This window comes from Perna viridis, chromosome 9, assembly GCF_037379345.1.
Source record: "Perna viridis isolate PV_CMFRI_1.1 ecotype Kerala chromosome 9, ASM3737934v1, whole genome shotgun sequence".
Classification (NCBI taxonomy): Eukaryota; Metazoa; Mollusca; class Bivalvia; order Mytilida; family Mytilidae; genus Perna; species Perna viridis.
Genome location: NC_142453.1, coordinates 18,682,327 through 18,710,048, shown reverse-complemented (window position 1 = coordinate 18,710,048; position 27,722 = coordinate 18,682,327). Strand labels below are relative to the sequence as shown.

The 27,722-nt window shown below is 31.9% G+C and overlaps 1 protein-coding gene across 1 annotated transcript; it reads left to right on the top strand.

Moving 5' to 3' along the window:
* Positions 1-1,249: 1,249 nt before the first annotated feature.
* On the top strand, positions 1,250-26,539 carry LOC148607184 (uncharacterized). The gene is made up of 15 exons (XM_088543501.1): positions 1,250-1,303; positions 1,833-1,846; positions 3,187-3,200; positions 3,611-3,820; positions 4,532-4,741; positions 5,453-5,662; positions 6,374-6,583; positions 7,907-8,106; positions 12,584-12,597; positions 13,639-13,661; positions 16,679-16,855; positions 17,550-17,750; positions 18,213-18,410; positions 18,896-19,102; positions 26,352-26,539. The coding sequence occupies exons 1-15, from the start codon at positions 1,256-1,258 to the stop codon at positions 26,537-26,539; spliced, it is 2,124 nt and encodes a 707-aa protein (XP_088399627.1). The 5' UTR covers positions 1,250-1,255.
* Positions 26,540-27,722: the final 1,183 nt, after the last annotated feature.

Here is a 27,722-nt window from a genome sequence, read left to right as displayed (position 1 = left end):
TTTTCCTGAAAAGTGTGTGTGTGTGTGTGTGTGTGTGTTTGGGGTGTACCAGCTAGGCCCAGCTAGTTGCCCTACATTTGACATATCCCACGAAATTCATAAAACAAAAACGACTTAAGGTATGCTACAACTGGGGTTCTAATATGACATCCTTAACAGGCTTTGAGACCACAACTGTAGTCGAGTTTCGATTGTTATATGAGCAGCACGTGATTAATTAGGCTAGGCTACTGATCACGATAATCATGTAAACAAACACACGTAACATTCCGATGTGTATCAGCTGTTTTCATTCATTTCAGTAGCGTGAATGAACACCAAATTCATATATAATAAATTTATTAAACGTTATGTTTTAGAAAACATATTATATTCCGTAAAAATCACTTACACACATTCTTGGTAGCACTCGACACGTGCCACATGAGCCATCATGTATGAAACCAAGCAATAACAATCATCAATGAATAAAACATTGTACATGTCAATGTATAAGTACCGTGTCCTTATAGTGCAAACGACTATTGCCATATCTAACATTGTTCTACTTAATTCGCCCTTTCCTTCATTATAAAAATACAGAGCAAAGTTTCACTAGTGATCATTTCAACTGATATAGATAGCGTAAAGTGTACAGCCAAATACGGACACATATGGTGGGACTAAGGTTACCGTAATAGGTCACGAAAATGTAAAAAAAGCACCGCTATTGTCCTATAATAATCGAAATAAATTACGGAAACTCCATTTGATTATCGTTCGAGAATTTGCCTTGCCATTGTCTTGGGTGGTTATTAATAGAGGAAATGTGTAGAGTTTGATTACAGCTTTGAAATATATGGGGTGATATTTTAAAGCAAAATTATTATTCAACTGCCACAAAAAATAATAATTTTTGAATTTGAGACAAGTAACTAAATAGATGCGCATTTAGTAAAATGCACTTTGTAATAATTTGATTGCGTTCGAAAATTCAGTTAAAGTCTGGGGAAATAAAAACTCTCTTAGAAACTGCTTTATTGATAGGCCGCTATGTAATCTGGATGTATAACAATATTTTAACATTAACATCAAATAATGCTGAAAACCATGCATCATAAAAGTAAATTATGAAAACATAAATTAACAAGTAAATTTTGACATTTTTAGACACATTTTGCCATGGGATATTTTTGAAAATGGCAATACAATTCTGCACAGTATATAACAGAGCTAACTGCAGCGAGTAGTTAACGGCTTTTTAAAACGTATCATTATGTGTCGATTTGTGTTCTTCGTCACTACTGCAGTTCTTTATGTTCTGGTAAGTTGGTATGAAATGCTTTACACCATTACATCTTGTTTATTTAAAACTAATATTTAATTAGATCAGAAAGAAATATGATGAAATAAATTTTATTATATACACCAATAATGAATAAATAATTCATAGTTACTTTTACATTCAAGAATTTATATGACAAAAAGGCATTTGTGACAGAAAACAAACCAAGCAAAAATCATAAAATCTAAATGTTAACATGTTCATACTCTAAAAATGTTAGAAACACGAAGATGCAGAATACAACTTTAACAGATCGTGGAGTTTCAAGCTATAGTGTTTCATTTGCTTCTATGAAGAGAATGGAAAACGATTATTACCTAATGAAAAAGCAACAAAAAAAAAAGTCAAAAACAGACTTTGATAAAATTCAATATGATTCATGAAAATTGATCGAATAGATTATTAAAATTAGTACTGCTCTATGAAATTACATGATTTATAAATATGTTTTATTGCGTATGCATGTGTAAAAATGATTTATTTTTATTTTTATTTTTTGAACTTGCAGGGTGCATTTGAAAAGTAAGTCAATTTATATTCAGTATTTAATTCTGTGTTTTTTTTGCGCCTTCATGATTAGTAGGCTCTAATTCCGAAACACACATTATTATATTCCTTCTATGACTTTTTCATTTTATGTACTTGTTGAACAGCTAAATATTTGACATATGGCGATGTGATATGAACTAGGGATATGAAAAATTCGCAGTTGCAATTATTTATTGTGTGACGATGTATCATTTTCTATAAACCTGACTGGTCGAAAGCGCCGTTGCGAGGTTTCTAACGTTTTTCTCCCGATACTATTGATGACGTTATAGATGGACGATCTCTAGAATTTCCTCCATTACAGATGCCGACAAAAAAGTTTTAACAACTCTTGAAAGTTCAATATAGCAGAGTATCAACTCTCTTTATCTAACTTTAAACTGAGCTCATTTGTTATTATGCTAAAATTAAATAACTCGAGTTAATAGTTTAACTCATTATGAAACATATGAATGAACACGAAAAGTTTAATTTTGCGTTTTTACCTGTGAACCATCGCGTTTTTTATTTGTTTTTCGGCAAACCATTTCAAAATAGCAATATCTTCACACGTTTAATTTGACTTATATTGGAATACAATTCATAACTCTCAAATTGACCAGGTTTTCCCTTATATTGTATGATTTTTTTTTCTACATATACAGAAGTTATTTGTAACTGATTAGTTATATTCCAGATGAAATAGATAAACTCCAATGAAACATAGTTAGTGAATAGGGTTTATAAGTCTCGTCATGTGACTCCGTGGTTGCACGAGAATGGGTCCTTGTCTACCATTCAAATGCTTAGAGATTAGTATTTTCAGATCGTTGGATTCAGTATATAAAAGCAAAACATATTTTCGTGTAAAAATAAATAATAAAAAATAAACCAATAAAAATGACAAATATTTATTCCCACATGATAATAATGTTAAGAAAAGCGTAAAATAGATGATTTTGCATTGTAATACAGCGTTTCGAGATCTCGGAAGTAAACAATAAAATGCAGACCGGTGTTCGGATTTCAATACCTTCCACATCTGAAATTCGGGTAAGGAAAATGAAACTAGATCGAGACTTACAGACCCTATATAACAAATTTCGCTTTATTATAATAACCGAATACTTTTGTAGCGAACTTTTTTTTTATCTGTCCACTATCATTTGTTATAAGCAAGTTTTATTGTATACAAAATTATAATTTCATTTAGTTGTTTAAACAATTATTTTTTTATCCAAATGTAGAAATCGCTTTCCAATATAAACAAAGGAAACGTCTGAAAAGAATTGTAGACAATAAATTTTAGAACTGTCTCTTCTATTTTTGTTTAGCGCTGAGGCAATGAGTAAGTAATATAACTTATGTTTTTTTTAATTAATCTATCATTTAAGAAATAAACAAATGAAAAAAAAAAGAAGAAAATAAAAAAAAAAGGAGAAGAAAAAAAAAAGAAATCGACACTGACAAATTCAAGAAAAATCATACATATATATATTATTTTATTTTGAATACTATGATATTATAAGTTTAAAGAGTTAGAGATTATTACCATCAATTTAACCAAATTTATTGCGCATACTATTGAGACGTGAATTCAAATAATGGCTACGAAATTTTTCTATACCGTATAGTGTGGTTAAAAGAGACATATTCAATGCGAATACTTTTCGCTCACAAAACAGTTTTGTTACAGTCTTCAAAGTGACGATGAATATAGTATATATGGTAACACTTGATGTAAGTAAATCATTTTAGATTCTGAATGCCCTGCTGTTCTATGTGCAAACTATTGTCCATTCGGACGGGAAACAGATGGAAATGGATGCGAAACTTGTACGTGCATCGAATCAACAAAACGTTCCGCAGGGTGTCCAGAATTTCAATGTATGATGCACTGTCCAAATGGCTTTAATCAGGATGTGAACGGCTGTGATATCTGTGAATGCAACGAAGGACGAAAAAGAAGTAAGACATACCTTACTAATTAAACTATTGAGCTAACGACTGTATCAATAAGTTTCACGAGTCATTCTTTAGATTTGAATTAAGACTATTCATCTGCAATACTATAAATTTTATCAGTAAAATACGAATATAAATGTAAAAATAATATTATCATTCTACATTACTTTTGTTTGAAGTCTTATAACTTCCAATAAGATGGGGCAATACTAGTATTTAATTACAATGAATATACACATTTTACAAACCTACGTATTGGGTATGCAAGTCTCGTTATGTGATTCCGTGGTTTCACCAATAAATTGTCCCTGTCTACAATTCAGATACGTGGACATGTGTTATTTACAATGCGTTACGTTTAGTATTTAAGAATTAAAACATCTTTTGGTGTAAAAATACCGATAAAAATGTACTAATATTTATCACTATATAATAAAAGTATAGCGAGAAGCAATAAATTGAAAATTTGGCAATGTAATGCAGCCTTTTGAGATACCGGAAGAAAGCAATAAAATGTTTTGCCCTCTGAAAGGTATATTGTCGTATAGAGGCGAATAAATTTTGAAATATACGCGAATAGTATATAACTTGAGAAAAGAGTTGACTTACAGCATTTAAAGGCACCAGCGTATTTTAAATGGTATTCTTTTGATAAACGCATGTTTGCGATGAATATCGTATAAAGTAAAATTTCATGGAAGTAAATCATTTTAGATTCTGAGTGCCCTGCTGTTCTATGTGCAAACTATTGTCCATTCGGACGGGAAACAGATGGAAATGGATGCGAAACTTGTACGTGCATCGAATCAGCAAAACGTTCTACAGGGTGTCCAGAATTTCAATGTATGATGCACTGTCCAAATGGCTTTAATCAGGATGTGAACGGCTGTGATATATGTGAATGCAACGACGGACGAAAAAGAAGTAAGACATGCCTTACTAATTAAACTATTGAGCTAACGACTGTATGAATAAGTTTCACGAGTCATTCATTAGATTTGAATTAAGACTATTCATCTGCAATACTATAAATTTTATCAGTAAAATACGAATATAAATGTAAAAATAATATTATCATTCTACATTACTTTTGTTTGAAGTCTTATAACTTCCAATAAGATGGGGCAATACTAGTATTTAATTACAATGAATATACACATTTTACAAACCTACGTATTGGGTATGCAAGTCTCGTTATGTGATTCCGTGGTTTCACCAATAAATTGTCCCTGTCTACAATTCAGATACGTGGACATGTGTTATTTACAATGCGTTACGTTTAGTATTTAAGAATTAAAACATCTTTTGGTGTAAAAATACCGCTAAAAATGTACTAATATTTATCACTATATAATAAAAGTATAGCGAGAAGCAATAAATTGAAAATTTGGCAATGTAATGCAGCCTTTTGAGATACCGGAAGAAAGCAATAAAATGTTTTGCCCTCTGAAAGGTATATTGTCGTATAGAGGCGAATAAATTTTGAAATATACGCGAATAGTATATAACTTGAGAAAAGAGTTGACTTACAGCATTTAAAGGCACCAGCGTATTTTAAATGGTATTCTTTTGATAAACGCATGTTTGCGATGAATATCGTATAAAGTAAAATTTCATGGAAGTAAATCATTTTAGATTCTGAGTGCCCTGCTGTTCTATGTGCAAACTATTGTCCATTCGGACGGGAAACAGATGGAAATGGATGCGAAACTTGTACGTGCATCGAATCAGCAAAACGTTCTACAGGGTGTCCAGAATTTCAATGTATGATGCACTGTCCAAATGGCTTTAATCAGGATGTGAACGGCTGTGATATATGTGAATGCAACGACGGACGAAAAAGAAGTAAGACATGCCTTACTAATTAAACTATTGAGCTAACGACTGTATGAATAAGTTTCACGAGTCATTCATTAGATTTGAATTAAGACTATTCATCTGCAATACTATAAATTTTATCAGTAAAATACGAATATAAATGTAAAAATAATATTATCATTCTACATTACTTTTGTTTGAAGTCTTATAACTTCCAATAAGATGGGGCAATACTAGTATTTAATTACAATGAATATACACATTTTACAAACCTACGTATTGGGTATGCAAGTCTCGTTATGTGATTCCGTGGTTTCACCAATAAATTGTCCCTGTCTACAATTCAGATACGTGGACATGTGTTATTTACAATGCGTTACGTTTAGTATTTAAGAATTAAAACATCTTTTGGTGTAAAAATACCGATAAAAATGTACTAATATTTATCACTATATAATAAAAGTATAGCGAGAAGCAATAAATTGAAAATTTGGCAATGTAATGCAGCCTTTTGAGATACCGGAAGAAAGCAATAAAATGTTTTGCCCTCTGAAAGGTATATTGTCGTATAGAGGCGAATAAATTTTGAAATATACGCGAATAGTATATAACTTGAGAAAAGAGTTGACTTACAGCATTTAAAGGCACCAGCGTATTTTAAATGGTATTCTTTTGATAAACGCATGTTTGCGATGAATATCGTATAAAGTAAAATTTCATGGAAGTAAATCATTTTAGATTCTGAGTGCCCTGCTGTTCTATGTGCAAACTATTGTCCATTCGGACGGGAAACAGATGGAAATGGATGCGAAACTTGTACGTGCATCGAATCAGCAAAACGTTCTACAGGGTGTCCAGAATTTCAATGTATGATGCACTGTCCAAATGGCTTTAATCAGGATGTGAACGGCTGTGATATATGTGAATGCAACGACGGACGAAAAAGAAGTAAGACATGCCTTACTAATTAAACTATTGAGCTAACGACTGTATGAATAAGTTTCACGAGTCATTCTTTAGATTTGAATTAAGACTATTCATCTGCAATACTATAAATTTTATCAGTAAAATACGAATATAAATGTAAAAATAATATTATCATTCTACATTACTTTTGTTTGAAGTCTTATAACTTCCAATAAGATGGGGCAATACTAGTATTTAATTACAATGAATATACACATTTTACAAACCTACGTATTGGGTATGCAAGTCTCGTTATGTGATTTCGTGGTTTCACCAATAAATTGTCCCTGTCTACAATTCAGATACGTGGACATGTGTTATTTACAATGCGTTACGTTTAGTATTTAAGAATTAAAACATCTTTTGGTGTAAAAATACTGATAAAAATGTACTAAAATATATCACTATATAATAAAAGTATAGCGAGAAGCAATAAATTGAAAATTTGGCAATGTAATGCAGCCTTTTGAGATACCGGAAGTAAACAATAAAATGCAGATGAGACTTCGAATTTAAGAATGCCCTACATCGAAAATGTCGGTAAGAAAAATGAAACTTGAACTAGACTCAAAAACCGTATTCCAAGACAAATATCAAGTAGATCACTAACAACATGATTTAAAGGGCACATAATTTAAAAGAAAGGGAGGTTCCAGTCTCTAAATCGTAAAGTGCTTTTAACAAGTATGTCTTATGGAGACATGGAAAAATACATTTTGATAATATCATGCTATTTATCGTAAGATAAAACAATATTTAAAGCAATTAAGTTGTTAACATTAAACAAATTCAGAATATATACAAGAAACTGATTTAAAAAACAGGTTTGACAATCAAATAAAGCCAAATTCTTAAAAAAAGGAAACAAATAAAAACAAACAAATGAAAACAGTAAGTTTGAATCAATCAATCATTTAAAATAAATAAAAGAAAAAAAAACCAAATTGACAAAACCAAAATAAAAAAAAAATAAATGTTTATTCATTTATCTTGAACAAAAAGACTTAAAGAATATAACAATTAATTCAAACAAATTTACCGTTACGCATTCTTTTTGTTCGCAATTTCAGATGTGAATATAATTTAGTGACTGCTTAATTTTACGACAACAACACTCTCACAGGTATATTGTCGTATATAGGCCAATACATTTCGAAATATACGCAAGAAATATATCGCTTGAGAAAAGAGTTGACTTACAGCATTTAAAGGCACCAGCGTATTTTAAATGGTATTCTTTTGATAAACGCATGATAGCGATGAATATCGTATAAAGTAAAATTTCATGGACGTAAAACATTTTAGATTCTGAGTGCCCTGCTGTTCTATGTGCAAACTATTGTCCATTCGGACGGGAAACAGATGGAAATGGATGCGAAACTTGTACGTGCATCGAATCAGCAAAACGTTCTACAGGGTGTCCAGAATTTCAATGTATGATGCACTGTCCAAATGGCTTTAATCAGGATGCGAACGGCTGTGATATATGTGAATGTAATGACCGATGAAAAAGAGGTAATATATACCCTACTAAAATTTGTCATAAGTGTTTCAGTAATTACGAATTGAAATCTAATTATCCATCTTCAAAACTTTTAAATGTATTAAAACAAAATATATTTTATAAGTCAGTATAAATCAAAGCAAAATGTATACTGAAATTGTTCTTCATGAGCAGACAAAATGCATTGACCGTATATGAGTGATTTACGGTCACTGACTGAAAATATATGTAACTATCTGTTTAGACGTCACAATCATTACCATTGTTTTAAGTTGCAAGGATATCGCCCATCTCGAATACAAATGTCGTTTTTCTCGCTTTAAACTTCGTTCTTTTTATTTTTTGTGCAGTAAAAGGCAATAACAGTGAAAAAAAAAAAAAAAACGAATTCGGCTCAGATCAGTGTAAACGTCCGGCTCAGCTTTGCATTTTCCCGCAGTTCTAAACCTAATCCGTTAATCAGTTTTATGTCGAGTCAGTGCATTGTTTTTGTCAGTTTGATTGATAACAGCGTTATCCAAGACAGTGATGACATTTTGAAAATCAATAAAATAGTGACCCCTATATGTTATATAGAGTAATCAAGGGAACCAAAGTTATAGCGCTAATCAAAAGAATGTAATCCATGGACAAAGACTAGACATGGAAAACAGACGCATACAACAAAGAACAAAAAGTAACTAAAATCATACATACAAAGTAACAAAAGCGAATAAGCAACTCGTCGGACTCGCCTAAGAACTAGGAGCATGGACCAGGTGCACCGGTAGGGTAAGAGTCCTCTGCCTTGGTTACGCACTCTAAATAAGTATATCTGCCTCTAATACGCACTCGAAACAGGTATATCTTAGAGAAACTTATAATAGATAACTTCTTGATAAGAGCGTTATATTTATCTACAAACAAAGCTGTATTTATAGCAATGTAGTTGTTATAATAACAAAAAAAGTTACGGAAAAAATCTATACAAGAAATTTATTCATCAAATATGCTAATCAACAGTTAGTTTTTCATAATATTTTCATTATTACGTTACAATGTAGAATGAAATGTCCAGAAGGAAAAGACTTCCCCAGGGGTGAAGATCGTTGTTCAATTGCCTGCAAATGCATATAGTGTGTTCTGACTAGGATTCATTATATTTGCAATAAAATTTGCTGAAAACTTGTGATTATTGTGATGAAAAACAAAATGTTGGCTTTCAGAATGAGTTCAATCTATCTGTTTGTCTTAAGTAGGATGACACTAACTAACAGTTCCACACCGATTAAGGTTTCACTTCAAAATTTGAAAAGACAAGTACAGAGCATTCTGACTGATAAAGAATTTGTAATTAAATTTTGAGTGGATTCATACACATTTGTTGTTTTAACTTTTGTTTCTTTTAAAATTGTGTTTTCCTTGAATTATATTATTTTTGTTACTGTTCAAAACCTATTGGTGCCGTTGAATTCCTAATTGAACAGCTTGTTATAAGCATCGTAGGACAATTATTTGGAAAGATTGAATAGCCAATAAATAAGAATGAGTGCCGAAGAACGTTATTAACGAGCGTGCGAAACGTATTCCACGCAAGGTATAATCTTAAGACAACATAATATAATTTTAAACAACGATCATTTTACAGAAAATGAAATGGTAAATGTTTATCACCTTAAACAATCCTGTTACACTTTATTGTATGTAACGAGAATAGCTATTGTGTACATATCAAAGAGACAACAACCCAAACGAGATCAAAAATCAAACCAAGGCCACCCATTGGTCTTCAGTGAACAACGAGGAAACACTCATACCATAGAGCTGACTGCAGTTGGCTCCAAAACATCATTTTACACAGGTACAGCGAATGAGTTGCCCCTATATACCCAAGTAACATGAAAATAAACAAAATGTGAAAACGAAACAAGACAGACAGAGGCCATGTGTATCTGTTTGTTGAATACAATACTACAATTTCTACGAAAAGCTGAAATGTTAATGTATCACACATCGTAGTGTCTTTAGTTATTGATTATTACCACAGACAAATCATTAAAATTATGTTTCTTATATCGTCAACATTACACAAGAAAAGATATTTAATCAAGCTCAAATAAGCTGCTTTATAATATATGGAAAGCAGAATATTGTCCCCTTGGAATGAGTAGAATTCATGGTTTGAGTTCATAACAAATCCGGACATTGCCTATGGTAGAGGTGATGCGTTATGTTGAAAAACCCACCGAATTAAGTTGCTTTTTCCTTTGTATAAATGTTTTATTTTTTGTGGTCTTTTCTTTATTCAGATCTGTTTTTTTAGAAAACCATTCATCTCCCACAAAAATCAACAAAATCAAACCAAATCAAGAACTATTACTCTAATAGTGTATCCATCTGCACCATGAAAACTGCTTTATTCAACGGGCCATAGTTTTCCTTTCCTCGTTTGTTTACCCCGGACTTGACTTTTTATAACTCGGCGGGTGTTTCTAGAACACTTACCCTACCGGTGCACCTGGTTCATGCTCCCAGTTTTTAGTGGAGTTTCTCATTTGCTTTTGTTACTTTGTATGTATGATTTTAGTTACTTTATGTTCTTTATTGTGTATGTCTGTTTTTCATGTGTGGTCTTTGTCCCTGGATTATTTTGATTACCGCTATAACCTTGGTTTCCTTGATTAATCTAAACGTATAAATTCATTTTTGCTGTTGCTAATTTTCACGGATTCTGTCAAGTGAACATATTCGCGAGTATCAATTTTCGCAGATTCTGTCTAGTGAACATATTCGTGATATCAATTTTTGCGGTTTCAAAAATATGATTAACATTAAATAGTGTTAACAAATTAAAATGCATCATTACCATTGAAAGATCACGTAATTTAAAAATCATGCATACGTCTTTTTAAAAGCAGAAAATTCTATTTTCATTTTCTGTAAATGAAACAAAACCAAAAACAATCTGGTAGATATCTGTCATAAGGCCAAGGGGAATTCATATCACAATTAATTTCACTTACAAACGGATTTGACTTTGATGGTATCATGGAGTATGTACACGACAAAGTGACAAGGATGAAATTTAATTACAAGTAACAGTTGTAAATGACGGTGCATGAATAAAAAATGCCTCAAGTCAAATGTTCTTAATTGCACTGGTCAGTATAAAATCTGTAATACAATTCGAACTGACCACATTGGGTTTTAGTCGTTTTGTCATAATGTCACGTTTAATACCTTTAACAGCGGTCGTAATTCTAAGCCTTTTGGTAAGTTCATAGTGTTTTTTTTTATAATCTTTAACAAAAAGTTTTCATTAATGACAAAAATGTCCTTGTATTTAGTTTCGACATTTTTGACGTTATTTGTCAAATTTGCAGGGGATATTGAGTGAAAAATATAGGATTTTCACCCACTCTCAGTCGGTGATTATAAAAGTACGTGACGTTTTAACAACTGGACGGTGACTGAATTCTCGCCATGCATATAATATTTTCATCAAAGAAACCGTTTCTCCTTTGGCCTATTTTTGATTTAAATTATTCCTCCAATTTCTAAGGTAAAATTAAGATTTTAACATGTTTGCTAAAGCTCGCACGTTGACAATATTCATTTTTACCATATCGAGTTGAGAAATAACTTAAGAGGGTCTCCATGTAGAAAACAGGTAGTTCTTTTTTATGGATAGCACATGGTAACATCCCACTGAATTGTTTTTTTTCCCTATATAATGTTTATATTATATGTATGTCCAATCATAAGAAATAATCTTCAATCGACAATGGATGGCTCAGAAAATGAATTTAAACATCCCTAAGAATTAAAAAAAAACAACAAAACAAAACAAAAGCAAAACAAAGACAAACACATTTTTCACCAAAGAAAAGAGTTTTCAATGAATATAAATGCTTTCTATGAAATTATTTCTTTTTCTTTAACCACAGTTAATTAAAAACTAAAATTCAACATTGTGAAAGGATGCGTTTGTGATATGAAATAGACAGTTTATAGAGAACAAAATTTGTCATGTGCCACCCACTGCCTGGTTTTTGCATTGGCACCCTTATTCCACATATTACCGAAGGAGAATCTGTAAGGCTGATCTGAAGGCCTCTAATGCAGCAATATGTTATCAAACACACATAATTTATTTTAATTAACAATATGAAAATCATAATGATAATGTCATAACAAAACCCAAAGGGATTTCGGATTTATAGACAAGAAGGCATTACAACGATGCTACACATTGGTAATATGTGACTATTTTTAGTGTAAATCCCAAATAAATAAACATTGTGTCTATTTAGAGAGAAGTTACTTTTTGGCAGTAGAGTATTGTTTCTGTTTGCAAACAAGTAAAATTCTAACTCTTATCGTCTAAGTACAAAAAAGATGTTGAATAATTTGATAATAAAAACTTAAATACAGAACTGATTAAGATCTAAGATAATATGTGTATTTTATAACAAAGTGTATGCTTTAACTATTTACAGGCTGTTGCTGTCAAGTAAGTAATGAAACCATGCAAACGAAATACTTCGTCGTTTTATTTTCAGTAAGAGCAACGTGAGGATATTTTTAAATACAGTGAACATGATATATCATAGTACGGGACGAAGACAAGACCACGAAAAAAAAAGCACCGTTATTATCAGACATAAACATAATGAATAAACACAAAAACTAAACAATGAATTAGCAATTTATATTCTGATAAAAAATGGACTAGATTCATCGTTATTGACATAGAATATGTAAATCTCGTCAGGTGACTTCGTGGTTCCATGAGAATTGGTCCTCCGTCTACCATTCAAATGCAAGGAGATAGGCGTTGAGTTCAGTTTTAAAAGCTAAATATTATTTTCGGGTAAAAATACCGATAAAATTCACAAATATATAGCTCTACATGATAAAAATGTTATGAAAAGCATAAAATAGAAGTTTTTATCATTGCAATGCAGCGTTTCAAAATCCCGTAAGAAAACAAATAGGAATTCAATACGATCAACATTGGAAATTCCGTAAATGAAAATGAAAAGTAGAACGGGACTGTAAGCAATTACTGCTTTTCCAGACACTACTGTTGAGTTGATTTCAAATCCGGATTAAACTACCACGCTCTGCAATAGTGTCTGACTTTCGAAATTCACTCTAGATGCTGTAGTCCGCCGACTCAGGGAAAACTAAAGAATCTTGCGGAGTCAACAAAAAGTAAATGATTTTACGCGACGTCATCCGATTGTAATACGACGTTCTACTTATTATGTCTAAGAATTTAAAAGGCTTAATTGTAGTGGTTAGTAAGAGAGGAAACGAACGTCTGCTGCTGCGAGGCACTTGGAAAACCATGACATTGTAAACAAAACTGTTAAATATGATACATTTATCTGATGATAAAACGTGTATGTAATTGATCGTTTTACCGTTTTCAATATTATAGTACACGCAAAAAAATTCAAATTTTCACTATATATTAATTAATTCCGCGAGAAGACTGAAAACTAATTCATAGAAAATCAAGTAACTTGAACATGTCATTTTCTTTTAGTGGCAAAGCTGCAGGCCAGCAAGGTAAGAATTCACACAGAGTTATTCTGTTATTATGGCGCAACCTATCATATCGTCGTTGATTTGTGAAGTCGCTTTTCGCGCGAAATTCGCGAAATATCTCTCCCTTTGACCGTGGAAGCAATATGACGTCGAGTTCAAGAGTCGTGAAATGCTTCCGTAAATGTCATGCGTCCGTCTGTCCTACGTAACTTACGATTACAATTTCACAACGGATTCCAATGAAACTTATACCAAATGTTACTAATACTTAGACTTCGATAATCAGCATGTCCGATAGTTTTAAGGGGAGTTATGACAATTTGATTATCAAACATTTTCACGAGGGTCGAATGGGAGAATGTGAGCTAGTTTTCCTAATCCCTACAAGTTGTTGAATGAAGGAGTATTCCTGGATATAAAAAAATGATTTGCCAGTTAATTAATTGACTCAGTTAAAATTGCCAAAAAAGCTTCACGCGGAGTATCTAATCCAGACATGGATTCAGAGGGGCGAATCAGGCGAATGCTCCGCTCTTGAAATTTGAGGATATTTTTATTTTTGCATGAAATCACGATTTATTATTTTTTTTTTTTTAAATTTTATCCCCGCAAATGTTATTGCTTCGCTTTCCTGGATCATTGTATTTTATTTATTAGCCCACTTGTATGTATATGACTAATTGTCGTCCATTTGCAAAATAAATATATGCAGTATCAGAGTAGAAACACCCGAAAAAATAATATAGCCTTACAACCAGGATGTATGTTTACCGACAACGATGGGCTGCCGATTTATTTTCTTGACCACGCTCTTACGGAAATTTAAGACGGATGATCTAAATTCTTTATTACAGGATAAGGGGGTCATGTTTCTTATAATCCAATGGTGGGTCATGAATGTCTCCCTCCTTTGTAAGGGAGTTTGTTTTCATTAATAAAAATAAGGTAAGAAATGGGAATAGGTTTTGCCATTAAAATGATAGGGATTCCTGCATCTACTTAGGGAGCAAGCATTTGAATTATGGTGGACTAGTATAAAATTTTCTGTCCGGTCATGTTTTTTTTACAAAACTTTTATCTTCAGCATATAGCGCCGAAATATCTTTTTTAATGTACACGAAGAATATTTGGACAATAGTAGATCCTGCCTATTAGTGTCTTGAAAATTTCAATCCTGCATTTTGATTTCAAATATTTAATACTAAGTATGCCACAAGAAGACAAAAACTTGTACAAGTACATATGGTAGGTACACTCTGTTAAATGTAAAAATACTTCACCGGCGGCTGTCGTGCGACATTTTCTTCGTTTTGTGCAGGAAAACTATTACTACTAACTGCTGAAACGCTCCACGTACATTTGTAAATGTTGAACTAGATCCCGATAAGTCATTTGTTATTAATGTATTATAATTAGATATTGTGGTAAATGTAACTTAAAATATGAATACGAATTATAACATGTTCACACAAACAGACACGGTTATGCAACCAGAATAGTTTTATGTATATATCGCATTTTGCTTCTGTTCTCTCCAGTCGTAATTATTTTTGTCTTTCGCTTATTTCTTCACTGTCAAGTTTTTGTATTGTCATTTTTATATTCTATTTCTTCTTTCTGTTTGGAAGCTTGTAAAGATGTTCCGTCGCTGACTATGACGTAACATCATCCAACATAACATTTAGAGTAGGAAACGTCCATGGCAATAACCAAACAAAATTATACAGGAATGGTACACAAATGTGATTAACTTTTTTATTTAATCGGTGACCCCCACTTTTTAAAGAGTTTATAACATCAGTTAATGGATATCTTTTCATACCGCAAGTTCGAAGAAAAATTTAACGGGAGAAGTATTTCAGATTACCGTGAATATGGTTCAAAAGTTAGTTTTTATTTTGGCAGGAAACAAAAAGGTTCCTTTTAGGCGGACAAACTTGTAATTTGTTTTTAATGTTTTATGAATGACGTAGAGACAATTTCCAATCTACTAGTGTATGGCATGTATCATTGGTAAAAGTATTGGCGAGATCAGGGGCGTCTGAATTGAATTAGGGTAATGACAAAAACTGCAGATTTTACGAATTTTTGAACTGCTCTATCCTTGCTAAAAACACGGTGACCTATATTTTTATAGGCTAATTTCAATGCCTTTATACTTGAGGCCATTCCATTAAAATTTCACGGAATTCCTAACGTCAGAACTGGTTAGTATGATTTGTCTTTAAATACATTGTATCATATATACCAAATGACGTCATAGAACAAAGCCGGCACATACAAATTAACCCAATTTGCGCAAATAGGTCCAAGCAATCAGAAAGCCTGTTACAAATCGAATTAAATTATATCCGAAATAAATGTCATTCCTTCCAATTTTTGTGTTTCATCGGTTGGTTATTAAAGTTGAAATTTGAAATAAACCATTTCGTGTTTTTCTGAGTAGACAAAGATAATACTTTCGCGAAGTAAATGCATAGTGCTTGCGTAAAGATTTGAAAAGTATTGAAAATTGTCATATTTTTCTTGTAACTGATCATATTGATAAGCTCAGAAGGTCTCGACACCTTTAGTACTAAGTAAATGCCTCTTGTGTAAAATTATAGATATTGCAGTACTATTTATTAATACATCAATTTACGATTACAATTGAAAAAAAAAATGCAATATAGGAATATACAGAATATATAGAATAAAAAATTATGTTGTTTTACCTGCTAAACAATATTATCAGATGTGGCATTTGTGGTTGTGGTCGATGCCAAAAAAAAAAGCAAGGGGTAGAAAAAAGAAAAAAAAAGGAAAAACGAATCGGTTATAATGTCTATAAAAAAATAAACAGTGTGAGATAAGAAAGATAAGAATGTTAGTACACTTACGGAATGATGCAAAAACAATACAATCCAAAAAAAAAAAAAATCCAAACAAAACACAAACAAAAAACAAACAAAAACAAAAAACAAAACTAAACAAAACAAGAAACCTATGAACTAATCAACTTAATTTCGTTATTGATAAAGAACTTTGATTTTTTTCAGTATGTTCAAAAGTGATGTGTAAAATGAACTGCCCCAACGGTTTTCAAAAAGATAACAATGGCTGCGATATTTGTAAGTGCAATATTTGTCCACTTGCCCAGTGTTTGATGTTTTGCAAGAATGGAAGAAAGAAAGACGCAAACGGATGCGACATATGTGAATGCAACGAAGAACCAAGTAAGTGGTATAAGTTTTTTTTATGAAAAATTTTGTCCGAGGACATATTGTTTACTATTGGTAACACAGTAGTAAGACCTGTCTACACTGAATTCCTTTGAATCTACAAAGAAGTTTGGTATAGACAGTTTTCTGGTGTACCAAGGTTCAAAATACATTTATTCTGATATAAGGAGGTTTTAACAGTGTTTGGTTCATTCAGGTTTTATGGATTTTAAAGGATTCGGTTTGGACAAATTTCATTAAATAAAACATCAAAAGGATGTACTTTGTTGTATCCTTTAAGGAGGTAGACCTAGGGTAAGGGACATAACCCTTACAAATCACTGAAACGTTTGTATTCAGCATTTTACATCAATGTCATGTAAGCATCAAAGTAATTTAGATTGATTTCATTCTGTGTCAAATGAAAGCTTGATAGCCTTTGGTGAAATTTAATATGAATCGAACATATCACTGACTTCATGAGTTATGTCCCTTACGCAAGGTCTACCCCCTTTATTACTTTTACTGAAGCAGAAGTCCATTTACATGCAGATATTATGCATTTACTTTTTTCACCCCAATCTCGCTACTATAGTACGAATGGACCATGGGTGTTTTATATTTTTCCGTATTTTTATTTACCCCAACGTAACGTAACTCTCTTCAAATTACCTAACTGATGGAACAACGACAATTTGACTTTTCACAGAGTGTTCTGGAGTAATGTGTAGTATGTATTGTAAGGATGGATTTCAAAAAGATCAAAATGGTTGTGAGATTTGTAAGTGTAATGAACCAGCAAAAAGGGCTGCTCAAAAGTGTCCATTTGCCCAGTGTTTGATGTTCTGCAAGAATGGAAGAAAGAAAGATGCAAACGGATGCGAAATATGTGAATGCAACGAAGAACCAAGTAAGTAGTATAAATATTTTGATGTGAGTTGTGAACATATTCATCGAAAGTCAAAATGAAAAATTCTGATATGAACAAAAGGGTGCTTAAAGATGTTTGGTTTGGATAGTATATCGGATTGCCTATGATTTGGTTGATACAAGTTTTATTATTTATAATCATTAAAATCGGAATTACTTCGTTATAACTAGTAATATCCATTCAATGTTTCAATCTTACTTCTTTTTTTCCAAAAGTTTCTGTCGTCGATTTCACAAACAGTCGTAAGTGTGCAATTGATCAAGAATTATGACGTCACAATGCTATTTTATGTTGTGACGTCATTACTTACGATCAACTTTACACTTGCGACTTTAGTGAAATGGACGCCGCCTGGCATTAAAAATTTTATGTACTCACATGTAATGTAACTCTGTTCAAATTACCTAACTGATGGAACAACAACAATTTGACTTTTCACAGAGTGTTCTGGAGTAATGTGTAATATGTATTGTAATGATGGTTTTCAAAAAGATCAAAATGGTTGTGAGATTTGTAAGTGTAATGAACCAGCAAAAAGGGCTGCTCAAAAGTGTCCTCTTGCCCAGTGTTTGATGTTCTGCAAGAATGGAAGAAAGAAAGATGCAAACGGATGCGATATATGTGAATGCAAAGAACCAAGTAAGTGGAATAGAGCGATAAGAACATATTCATCTCTAGCCAATATAGGGTTTACTTTTGGCAGCACAGTGAAAACTTTATAACTAAACCATTTTTGGTCTATCATATTTGTTCTTGTTGGAGGTGTTCTGTTAACCAAAATTAAAAATACATTGAAAATGATATAAACGATTGGATTTAAAAAGTATCTGGTTTTGAAGGTTTTCGGACTATTCATAGTTGGGTTTATACATGTTCGTCTGTTTATAAACATAAAAATGGAAGTTATTTATCATATCTAGTTCATGTACCCAAAGCTTTTCATTGTGGTGATAGTTTGGTACACCCCATTTACATATAGATATTTTGATAACTTATTTAGCAACTTTATAGCTAACAGACTCTAGTCTTTTATGACTCCCCATTACCCATTACCTGTACCAATGTCAATGTAATGTAACACTGTTCAAATAATGATGAAACAATGACAATTTGACTTTTTACAGAGTGTTCAGAAGTAATGTGTGCTATGTATTGTAAGGATGGATTTCAAAAAGATGAAAATGGTTGTGAGATTTGTAAGTGTAATGAACCTGCAAAAAGGGCTGCCCAAAAATGCCCGCTTGCACAGTGTTTTATGTTGTGCCAACATGGGAGGAAAAAAGATGCAAATGGATGCGTAAAATGTGAATGCAACGAACCACCAAAACGAGGTAATGTTCAATTTTTACTGAAAAAGTATAAATTGTTACGGAGCGTAATTATTTTATATGATTAAATTACAAGATAATAATTTTATCTATTGTTTGATATCTGGCAATGTAAAGGAACAAATTAAATGACTTTTGATTTTGATTTTTACACTTGGAATTGTCTCCCTTGTACTATAAATTCAGTTATGCTTAATATCACATCGAAATGTATCTAAATATGATTGGTATGATCACAGAAAATATCCGTGAAAAAATAACTAAAAGAACAATTTTTAACTATTTATTTAACAAACTACTGTAATTAATCTAGTACATGTAGGGAATTATCCAAACTCTGTTTTATGGACTAATTATAACTTTCTTACATTTTTGAATTAACAAGAGGGAAAGGATCCGAAGTAATGTCATATGAACTATGAATTTGTCTGCGCGATTGCTAGACTATCACTCTGACAATGGTGGTAATAAATCGGTTTTTGTTATTTTTATTTTTAAAGCAACTTGTAAAAAATGTAGAATGGCATGTCCACCAGGACAGGATTTCCCAAGAGATAACGGAGGATGCCCAACTGTTTGTGAATGCGTATAAAATTGTATGATAACTGTGTCATCTGTTCGCGAATGGATCAATAAAGCATATCATGTTAGCGTTTTAAAGTTTCTACCAGTTATAATGTTCTCGTTTGTATGTCAATTTGACATGTGAAAGTTACGTCTTTTAGGTAATATCTCTTTGTTTAAATAAAAAGACACTTTCGATTATAAATCTATCTATCTTATGTTTGTAATGCAAATTCAATTAGCATGAAACTAACAAAATTCTGCAAAGAAAGCAGAAATTAAAGTTTAAAGTATGTCATATTTACAACGTAATATCATTAACATACTATTTTTCAGATTCCTGTTATAATTCAATTCATTTTTCAAATGCGTCAAAAAGCAAAATTAACTTGTTGTATAACTCATTTACAATCGTGTATGCACTGCCATTAAAATTATATCTGTTAACGAAAGTCAAATATATGTGTATAAAAATATAATGTACTTGTTTCATTAAACAATGTGTAAACAATGAAACGCTTTGAAATGATTCTATAACTGCTGGAATAAATAAATTGCAGTTCACGAAACCAAATAAACTTAAGGAGTTAGACCTAGGGTAAGGGACACAACTCTTACAAATCATTGGAACGTTTGTATGCGACATTTTACATCAATCTCAGGTAAGCATCAAGTAACTTGAACTGATTTCATTTTGTTTCAAATGGAAGCTTGATATGCTTTGTTGAAATTCAATATTATACCAACATATTACTGAATTCAAGAGTTATGTCTCTTACCCAAGGTCTACCTCCTTAAAACGATCATTTGTATGCAACTAAGAAGTTTAGTAATGTCTTTTGGTTTCGAGAATGATCAGTTTATTGGAAATACTTTCAGTTGACATAAACATTGGTATTTTATTACCTGGCGCCTGTGTCCTGTTTCCAGTTTAATTCTGCTTGAATGGCAACGGAAGAATTGATTCCATAGGGTTCCATACATTTTTTCAATAACATTTTGGTTGACCTTATCTTTTATCTTAATAGGAAAGACAACTCAGAACATCAATATGATATGTAAGTCTCGTGATGTGAACTCGTGATTTCACGAGAATGGGTCCTAGTCTACATTTCAAAAGCATGGAGATTTGTCATTTAGAGAGCGTTGAGTTCAGTGTTAAGGGAAAAACATCTATTCCGAGTAAAACATACAGATAATTAATAAAAATTATCCATTTCTACATGATAAAGGTATTAAGAAAAAGACATAAAAATTCTTACAAACACTTACACCTAAGTAATAAGAGGGGTGAAGTTACAGGACAACTTGCTGTATGCTGTGAATTGTGAACTTTATACTTTTACGAAATACCCAACAAAATAGTTATAATTTCTACCTTTGCCTGCCTCCCTTAAGATCACAAATTTGATTCGCATGCATATGTACTCACAAATATTTATGCAATAACACTGTAATATGGACGGAGATTCATCGACGTCCTGTGTATGTGGTACTATTGATGGCCAAAAATATTCTTACGGAAGTGATGAAATTTGTCGATATGGCAGTAGACGTTGGGGCAAGAGTGGGGGCTCTTTATGCTGCCTCCTCTATAGGCACAGCCTTCAATCACATAAGTATAGGGTGTGAACAAATTAAACATTTACACAAAATAACAAACAAGATGACAATACCCTAACATCAAAAAGTAATTCTTGTTCGGCTATTGTTTTTCTTATAAAGCATTAGTTTATTTAGAAAACAAAATGTCTTTCTTTCTTCTTTATCGTTGCATCTTTTCCATGCTTCAGTGGCGTCCACGTTGCGCTTTTTTTTTATTACATGTGCGTGCTGTTTTGATTAATTCAAGTTATTTGTGTTCTGTATTGTCTATTTTCTATGTGACTCTGTCCAGACGTCATCCATGTATTATGTTTTTTTTTGTTTTTTTTTGTTCGTTTCCTGGTTGCCTTGATTTACGTTTGAAATTAACTTTAGATTTAGTGAATGCTTTAATTAGACTGTCAAATTTTATTGATTAAATGTCAAAAACATATGGTACTTATCATGGCTGGCACCACAAATAGCTTCTGGTAAAAATTACATGTATAGAAAGTTTGTAAAGGAGTTAAAAATTCAGCATATCACTTTTTGATAGTAATGCAAAATGTCATGATTGGTACTTTTCGCAGCGGCTGTAATTCTTTGCCTTCTGGCAAGTCTGTATAATAGTGTAACGAAATGTGTAGGATCATTAAGCCATGATGGCCAATATATATCAACTCTGTTGTAATAACATAGAAATTGTTCAAAATATAGTACTATATATATGAACACAAGGAATTTTTTTCTTTGCTTTAGTTCATTGCAGTGACGTTACAATGGTGCTATAACTTAACGTCATTTAACAAAATCTGCTTAAAATGGCAAATTTTGTTATTTTTTCTGACACGACACCCAAAAAAATGAAATGTCTACACCCTAGAAATAACTTTTAGTTTTCACATATGGTCAACTTTGTGTCATAGCTTGATATTTATCCTATACTTGATAAATGATAATCATTTGCGGCAAAAAGAAAGCGCACTATGTTTTTTAGCCTCCCTGCTTTGACGTACACCCGCTCCGGAATACAATACAAGACTGATACCTATTACTAATAAAAACTTTTAGATATCTATAAATGATGTACCTCATAACAGTATTAAGTCAAATATCTGATTTTTTTCCCAAAAAGAGACAAGTTTTGATAAAAAATAATTTGGTTACCTTTTAAAGATGAAAAGTGGTCTGCATTGATAAGACAAATGCTATACATGTATATAGGCTCTTTGTCATAGTAAGGGTTAAATGATTGCGTCAAGGGTAATAAAGGACACTTCTGTTAAAAGTTTTGTCTCTAAATTTAAGGAAAATAATCTTGACATTCAGATTAGGTTTAAGTGTCCACAAAATTGCAAATAAAATTGTAGTTAATAGAAGCAAATTTATCAGTTCAGTCAGAGATTGGGGAAGGCAACGTTACATCAAATACACGTAAATCATATAAATATAGAAAGGCACTTTCGACCCTGATTTATTTTGTCCATAAAACAAGTGCATACTGATTTAACTATTTCATAGACACATTATATTAATACTTTAAACCTAACAGCACAATACATGACTCTTTAAGAACTGTAAACCATTATGGCGTATGCCTGCTATGAAAATGTAGAAAAAAGTAAGATTAAAAAAATAATTTTCAGATGCAAAAACCCAATGTCTATAAAAATTTGTTGGGTCCTACTATTTTACAGAAAAATCTTATACCGTGAAAAAAAATACACATTTCACCCTGAATAAAATATACAACACTTAGCTTTAAACCTTCATATTTTTTTATTTTTAACTGACATTACATGTACATGGTTTGTGGTAAAAAGAGACAACAATGTACATGTTATGTATATTGAAATATAAAAGTGAGGCTTAAACAATTATTTTAAACGGATTACAGTGTCCTTGCTCGGGGAAAATGGAGGAAGCAATGTGCCATTCCCCTATCACATTCATACCTCTCTGTCCATATTGAGTACCCCCTCAATCAATTATGGAATATCTTGATACGATTACACACTTGTTAATTACCCAAGCCAATTTAGTCACTATATAGATATTAGGAATAGGCCCTGGCTGCAGCATGAATAATTTTTCTGGAGTACATGTACCCACAAATTGTGGGTTTAAAAAAAAACATAGTTAAGATAAGAGTGGGAATACTAATTTACTGTTTTTGCAATAGCAATATCTTTTCTGAGAAGATTCACTTTTACATTCATGTATGTAATTTAGTATCTAAAAAGTTAGAGGTATTGAAATACACAATGTACATGTATTGTACTTTGTAGTCCAAATACATTGCAAGTTTGCCATCTTGGAAGGTTAATTTTTTTATTTCGCATTGGACATATTAAAAAAAGACTCGATGAACATCATGGATTTTTTAGCATTCAGCATGATCCTGTAAAAGGACCTTTTCCCAAAGAACATCATATCAAATCATGCAATATTCCCAAAATTTTGATTTTACCTCCCTAATTTTGACTCTTAACATAAATGGCACAATTTTTCGATAATCCCCCCAGAAAGGCCAAAATAACAAGAAAAATTACTAAAAATTACAGAAATATTCCCAAGCTGGTGAATGCAGATAGTGTACGTTTCATTTGTATCTACATCGAATATTGCGCCAATACCAAGCTCAAGTTCTTCTACAAACTTGTTAAAAGAATAGTTTCCTCTTCTGGTGATGTCTGTGTGGCAGTATGATGTCAGTAAAATTTAACCGTCGACGTTTCCAACTGAAATTTGAACGCCAGTTTCTGTTTTTCGTCGGTATCACTTATGCGCTTAAATTCCACAATTATCTTCTTCTTGGTAAAAGCTCGAAAGATCTGTAAACAAATTACGTCATTTTGCACGTTTGTTTAGTTTATATGAACATTAAAATGAACGAAGTTGAATATTCCGACAACACGAGTCTAATATTTTTTTTCCGATAAATCATCGTAAATCAATTATTTGTACTGAAAAACGACAGAAACCCACAGTACTGAAAAATGACTGAAATTTACAGTACCGAAAGTTTACTGAAATTTTAAGTAATGAAAATTTACTAAAATTTACAGTACTGTAAAATGACAAAAAAATCAAAGTACTGTAAAATGACAAAAAGGTAAGTACTGAAATTACCGAAAGAAATTCCTTACTGAAATGTTATTCGAAAGAAAAGTACTGATTTTATATCGGCATTTAAAGTACATGAAATCTGTAGTTAAATTCCTGGTAGTTTAGCATATTTAGTTCTTTTGCTGCTGATAAGAGGTTACTCCTTGAAAAACGTGTACATATAAAAATTTGAAATACTTATGAAAGTTATTTTTGTATACAGATACGAAACAAAAGCGGTTGCTTAGTAGATCAGTGCTGGTATATAATTACATCATTATCCGTTCTAAGTGTAAGGTAAACTACAGCACAACCATCGAGTTCTTGTATTAAAGTTGGATTACTCATGATACAGTCCATGATGTGATCTGTCCAACGAATTATTTTCCTTTATTGTTAGAGTTCTATTGCTATCAATTTATTCTTTTCATTTTTAATTTTATTATCATGTCTGTAGTAAAGTATAAACAAACATTCGTTTTGTAATAGAAAACATAACCTCGTGATATCTAATGGATTAACATAGTTTGAAAATGAAATTTAATATACGACCCCCATTGTCTTGAACTACATTGGACGCAATTCCTTAACTCTGTATTGAATGTAACTGAATTGGCGTTGTAATCGCACACTAAAATAACTTCTATGCTATACATATATACAAAAGCTTACACAAAGGCTACAGGTAAATGAAATAAATTAGGACATTTGTTGGGGATTTGCTAAAGTTTGTTCAAGAAGCAGTCCTTACATAAATCAGACAGACAGGCTTTGATTCATGCATGTCAAGCACCGAAGAAATCTACTTTTATTTTTTGTTCAGAAAAAGTTATATACGACATTAACATTCCATAGTTTTTCATTCGGTTGTTGCACTTTCGAAATAAAAATTGTATAGATCGGAAATAAATTTGGCACTTTGCAAGAGTTATCGTTCTTAATTTGATTTGATTTGATTTGATTTGTCTGATTTTTTAGGGATAGGAATGTAAGGTGTTCTCATCGTAAACATGTAGCATATGTAGATCGAAGTTGTATCTTTTGTTCGACGCGTTTGACGCGTACCCTACCGGTGCACCTGGTCCATGCTCCCAGTTTTTAGTGGAGTCCGAGTTGCTCATTTACTTTTGTTACTTTGTATGTATGATTTTAGTTACTTTATGTTCTTTGTTGTGTATGTCTGTTTTCCATGTCTGGTCTTTGTCCACGGATTGCATTCTTTTGATTGCCTTATAACCTTGGTTCCCTTGATTACTCTTTCGATCGTTTTTTTTTCTTAAACATGAATCACCTCTACTATAGGCAGTGTCTTAATTCTATATTGAATGGTTCTTATATTAATAACGAAAGAAATGAAAATAAAAAAAAATATAAGGATGGATATTTTCGTATGGACATGGTTCATGCAACAATTTAAGTATTCGTATCTTAAGAAAATGTTATACAGAACCAACATTGTTCCGATTGTACAATACTAAAAACCGGTAATTCGCAAACATTTTCTTACCTAAAATCATTGATTTTGAAATACAAATAAATTAATACTTGTATCCCAATAAGATAGTAATTTTCAGAATAATTATACTCACTTACAGTGTTCATTAAATCATTGTTTCAGACTATGCATGCAGCGAAACGATCTTTCAATTTTACACTGTACCACATAAGCTTTGAACAGTAAATGTATATCACTGGTCTTATTAAAATGCAAAAAACATATCAGTGTATTGAAATTTCACTATTACAGCCTTTGACTTACGGACGTCCCGATTACAATGAAATGTCGTAACGCTTTCACGATTCAATTTGTGTATTTAGAATAAATATTATTAACACAAATCTAACAAAAGAAAGTAACATTAATTTATTTTCCGAGACCAAGAAGCAAAGCTTAATATATGCTTTAGTCGATTTCACAAAAATCGTAAGTATAAAATGAGTCGTTAGTAAAAACGTTGGTTACAAATGTTGCGGTAAATGGTTAACTTACCTTATATATATATTTTTTTATACCAATCACACATTATTTGTCTAAAACAACTAAAATGTGTTACAGAGTGCTCAGACGTGTCGTGTACAATGTATTGTGAAAACGGATTTCAAAAAGATGAAAATGGATGCGACATTTGTAAATGCAATGACCCAGGCAAAAGATCACAAGAATGTCCCCTTTTATGTGTATAATGTTCAGTGAACATGGAAGAAAGAAAGATGTAAATGGATGCGACATATGTGAATGCAACGAAGCATCACAACGAGGTAAAATACAATAGCTAGTAAAATATGGTTCGTACATAATTACCATGGATTTGACGAAACTGCAGGTCAGGACGGTTGCTAAAATAACAATGCCGTAGTTGTGCACATCATGTAATTGAGTTACTAAACTTAAGGAGGTAGACCTAGGGTAAGGGATATAACTCTTACAAATTATTGGAACTTTTGAATTCAGCATTTTACATCAATGTCATGTAAGCATCAAAGTAACTTGGATTGATTTCATTCTGTGTCAAATGAAAGCTTGATAGTCTTTGGTGATATTGAATATGATACAAACATATCACTGACTTCATGAGTTATGTCCCTTACCCTAGGTCCACCTCCATAAGAAATATAAGATAGAAGTAAATGCACTAAAACATCATGCATAATATTTCCGACAAGAAATAATTAACGTCATAAAATTCAAATGCTTTTTTTGCATAAAACCTATCCATTTGTTAATTTCATGTTGGTTAAACAATAAATAATGGTTTCATATTAGAACAATACATTTAATCAAATGTCAAGAAAAATGAAAACAGTCCATTATACAGATAAACCATTCTAAACCGTACTCCTGTAGAGTTCTACGTTTGTTTGTTTATATAGGTTGCCAATTTCTTTATGCTGTTTAAAATGTTTGAAACTGATATACAGGGAATTCAGAAAATGACTGGTTTTAATTGATTGAAATCATAACTATAATTTTAGTCTTTGGCAATTCTAGAGATTAAGATTGAAGATTTGAATTTGTTTTACAGCGATTTGTAAAAAGTGAAGAATGGCTTGCCCGGAAGGACAAGACTTTTCGAAAGGTCCTGAGGGATGTCCAAGTGCCTGCAAATGCGAGTATATTGAACTGAAAACATTTTCACTCAAGTTGAAATAAAAAAAATGATAATGTTTTTTTTTTGTTTTTTAGTCTGTAACGTGATTTGGATATATTTAAAAATGACTATCATGCTCAGCTATATTACACTGTATGTTTGTGCGTTTCTATAGTTAATAAATGGCATAATAAAACGTCCCAAACTATTTTAATTCTTTAAAACTTTTGTACGAATCAGCACAAATCAGTATCTAAAACACATCCCTCACCGATCGT

What these genes read in the sequence shown, in the direction of transcription:
- LOC148607184 (XM_088543501.1), top strand. Translation starts at nt 1,256, where the DNA reads ATGTGTCGATTTGTGTTCTTCGTCACTACTGCAGTTCTTTATGTTCTG. An exon ending in CAAAGCTGCAGGCCAGCAAG is followed by an intron (nt 13,662 to 16,678) that starts GTAAGAATTCAC and finishes GATTTTTTTCAG; the next exon opens with TATGTTCAAAAGTGATGTGT. An exon ending in CAACGAACCACCAAAACGAG is followed by an intron (nt 19,103 to 26,351) that starts GTAATGTTCAAT and finishes ACTTACCTTATA; the next exon opens with TATATATTTTTTTATACCAA.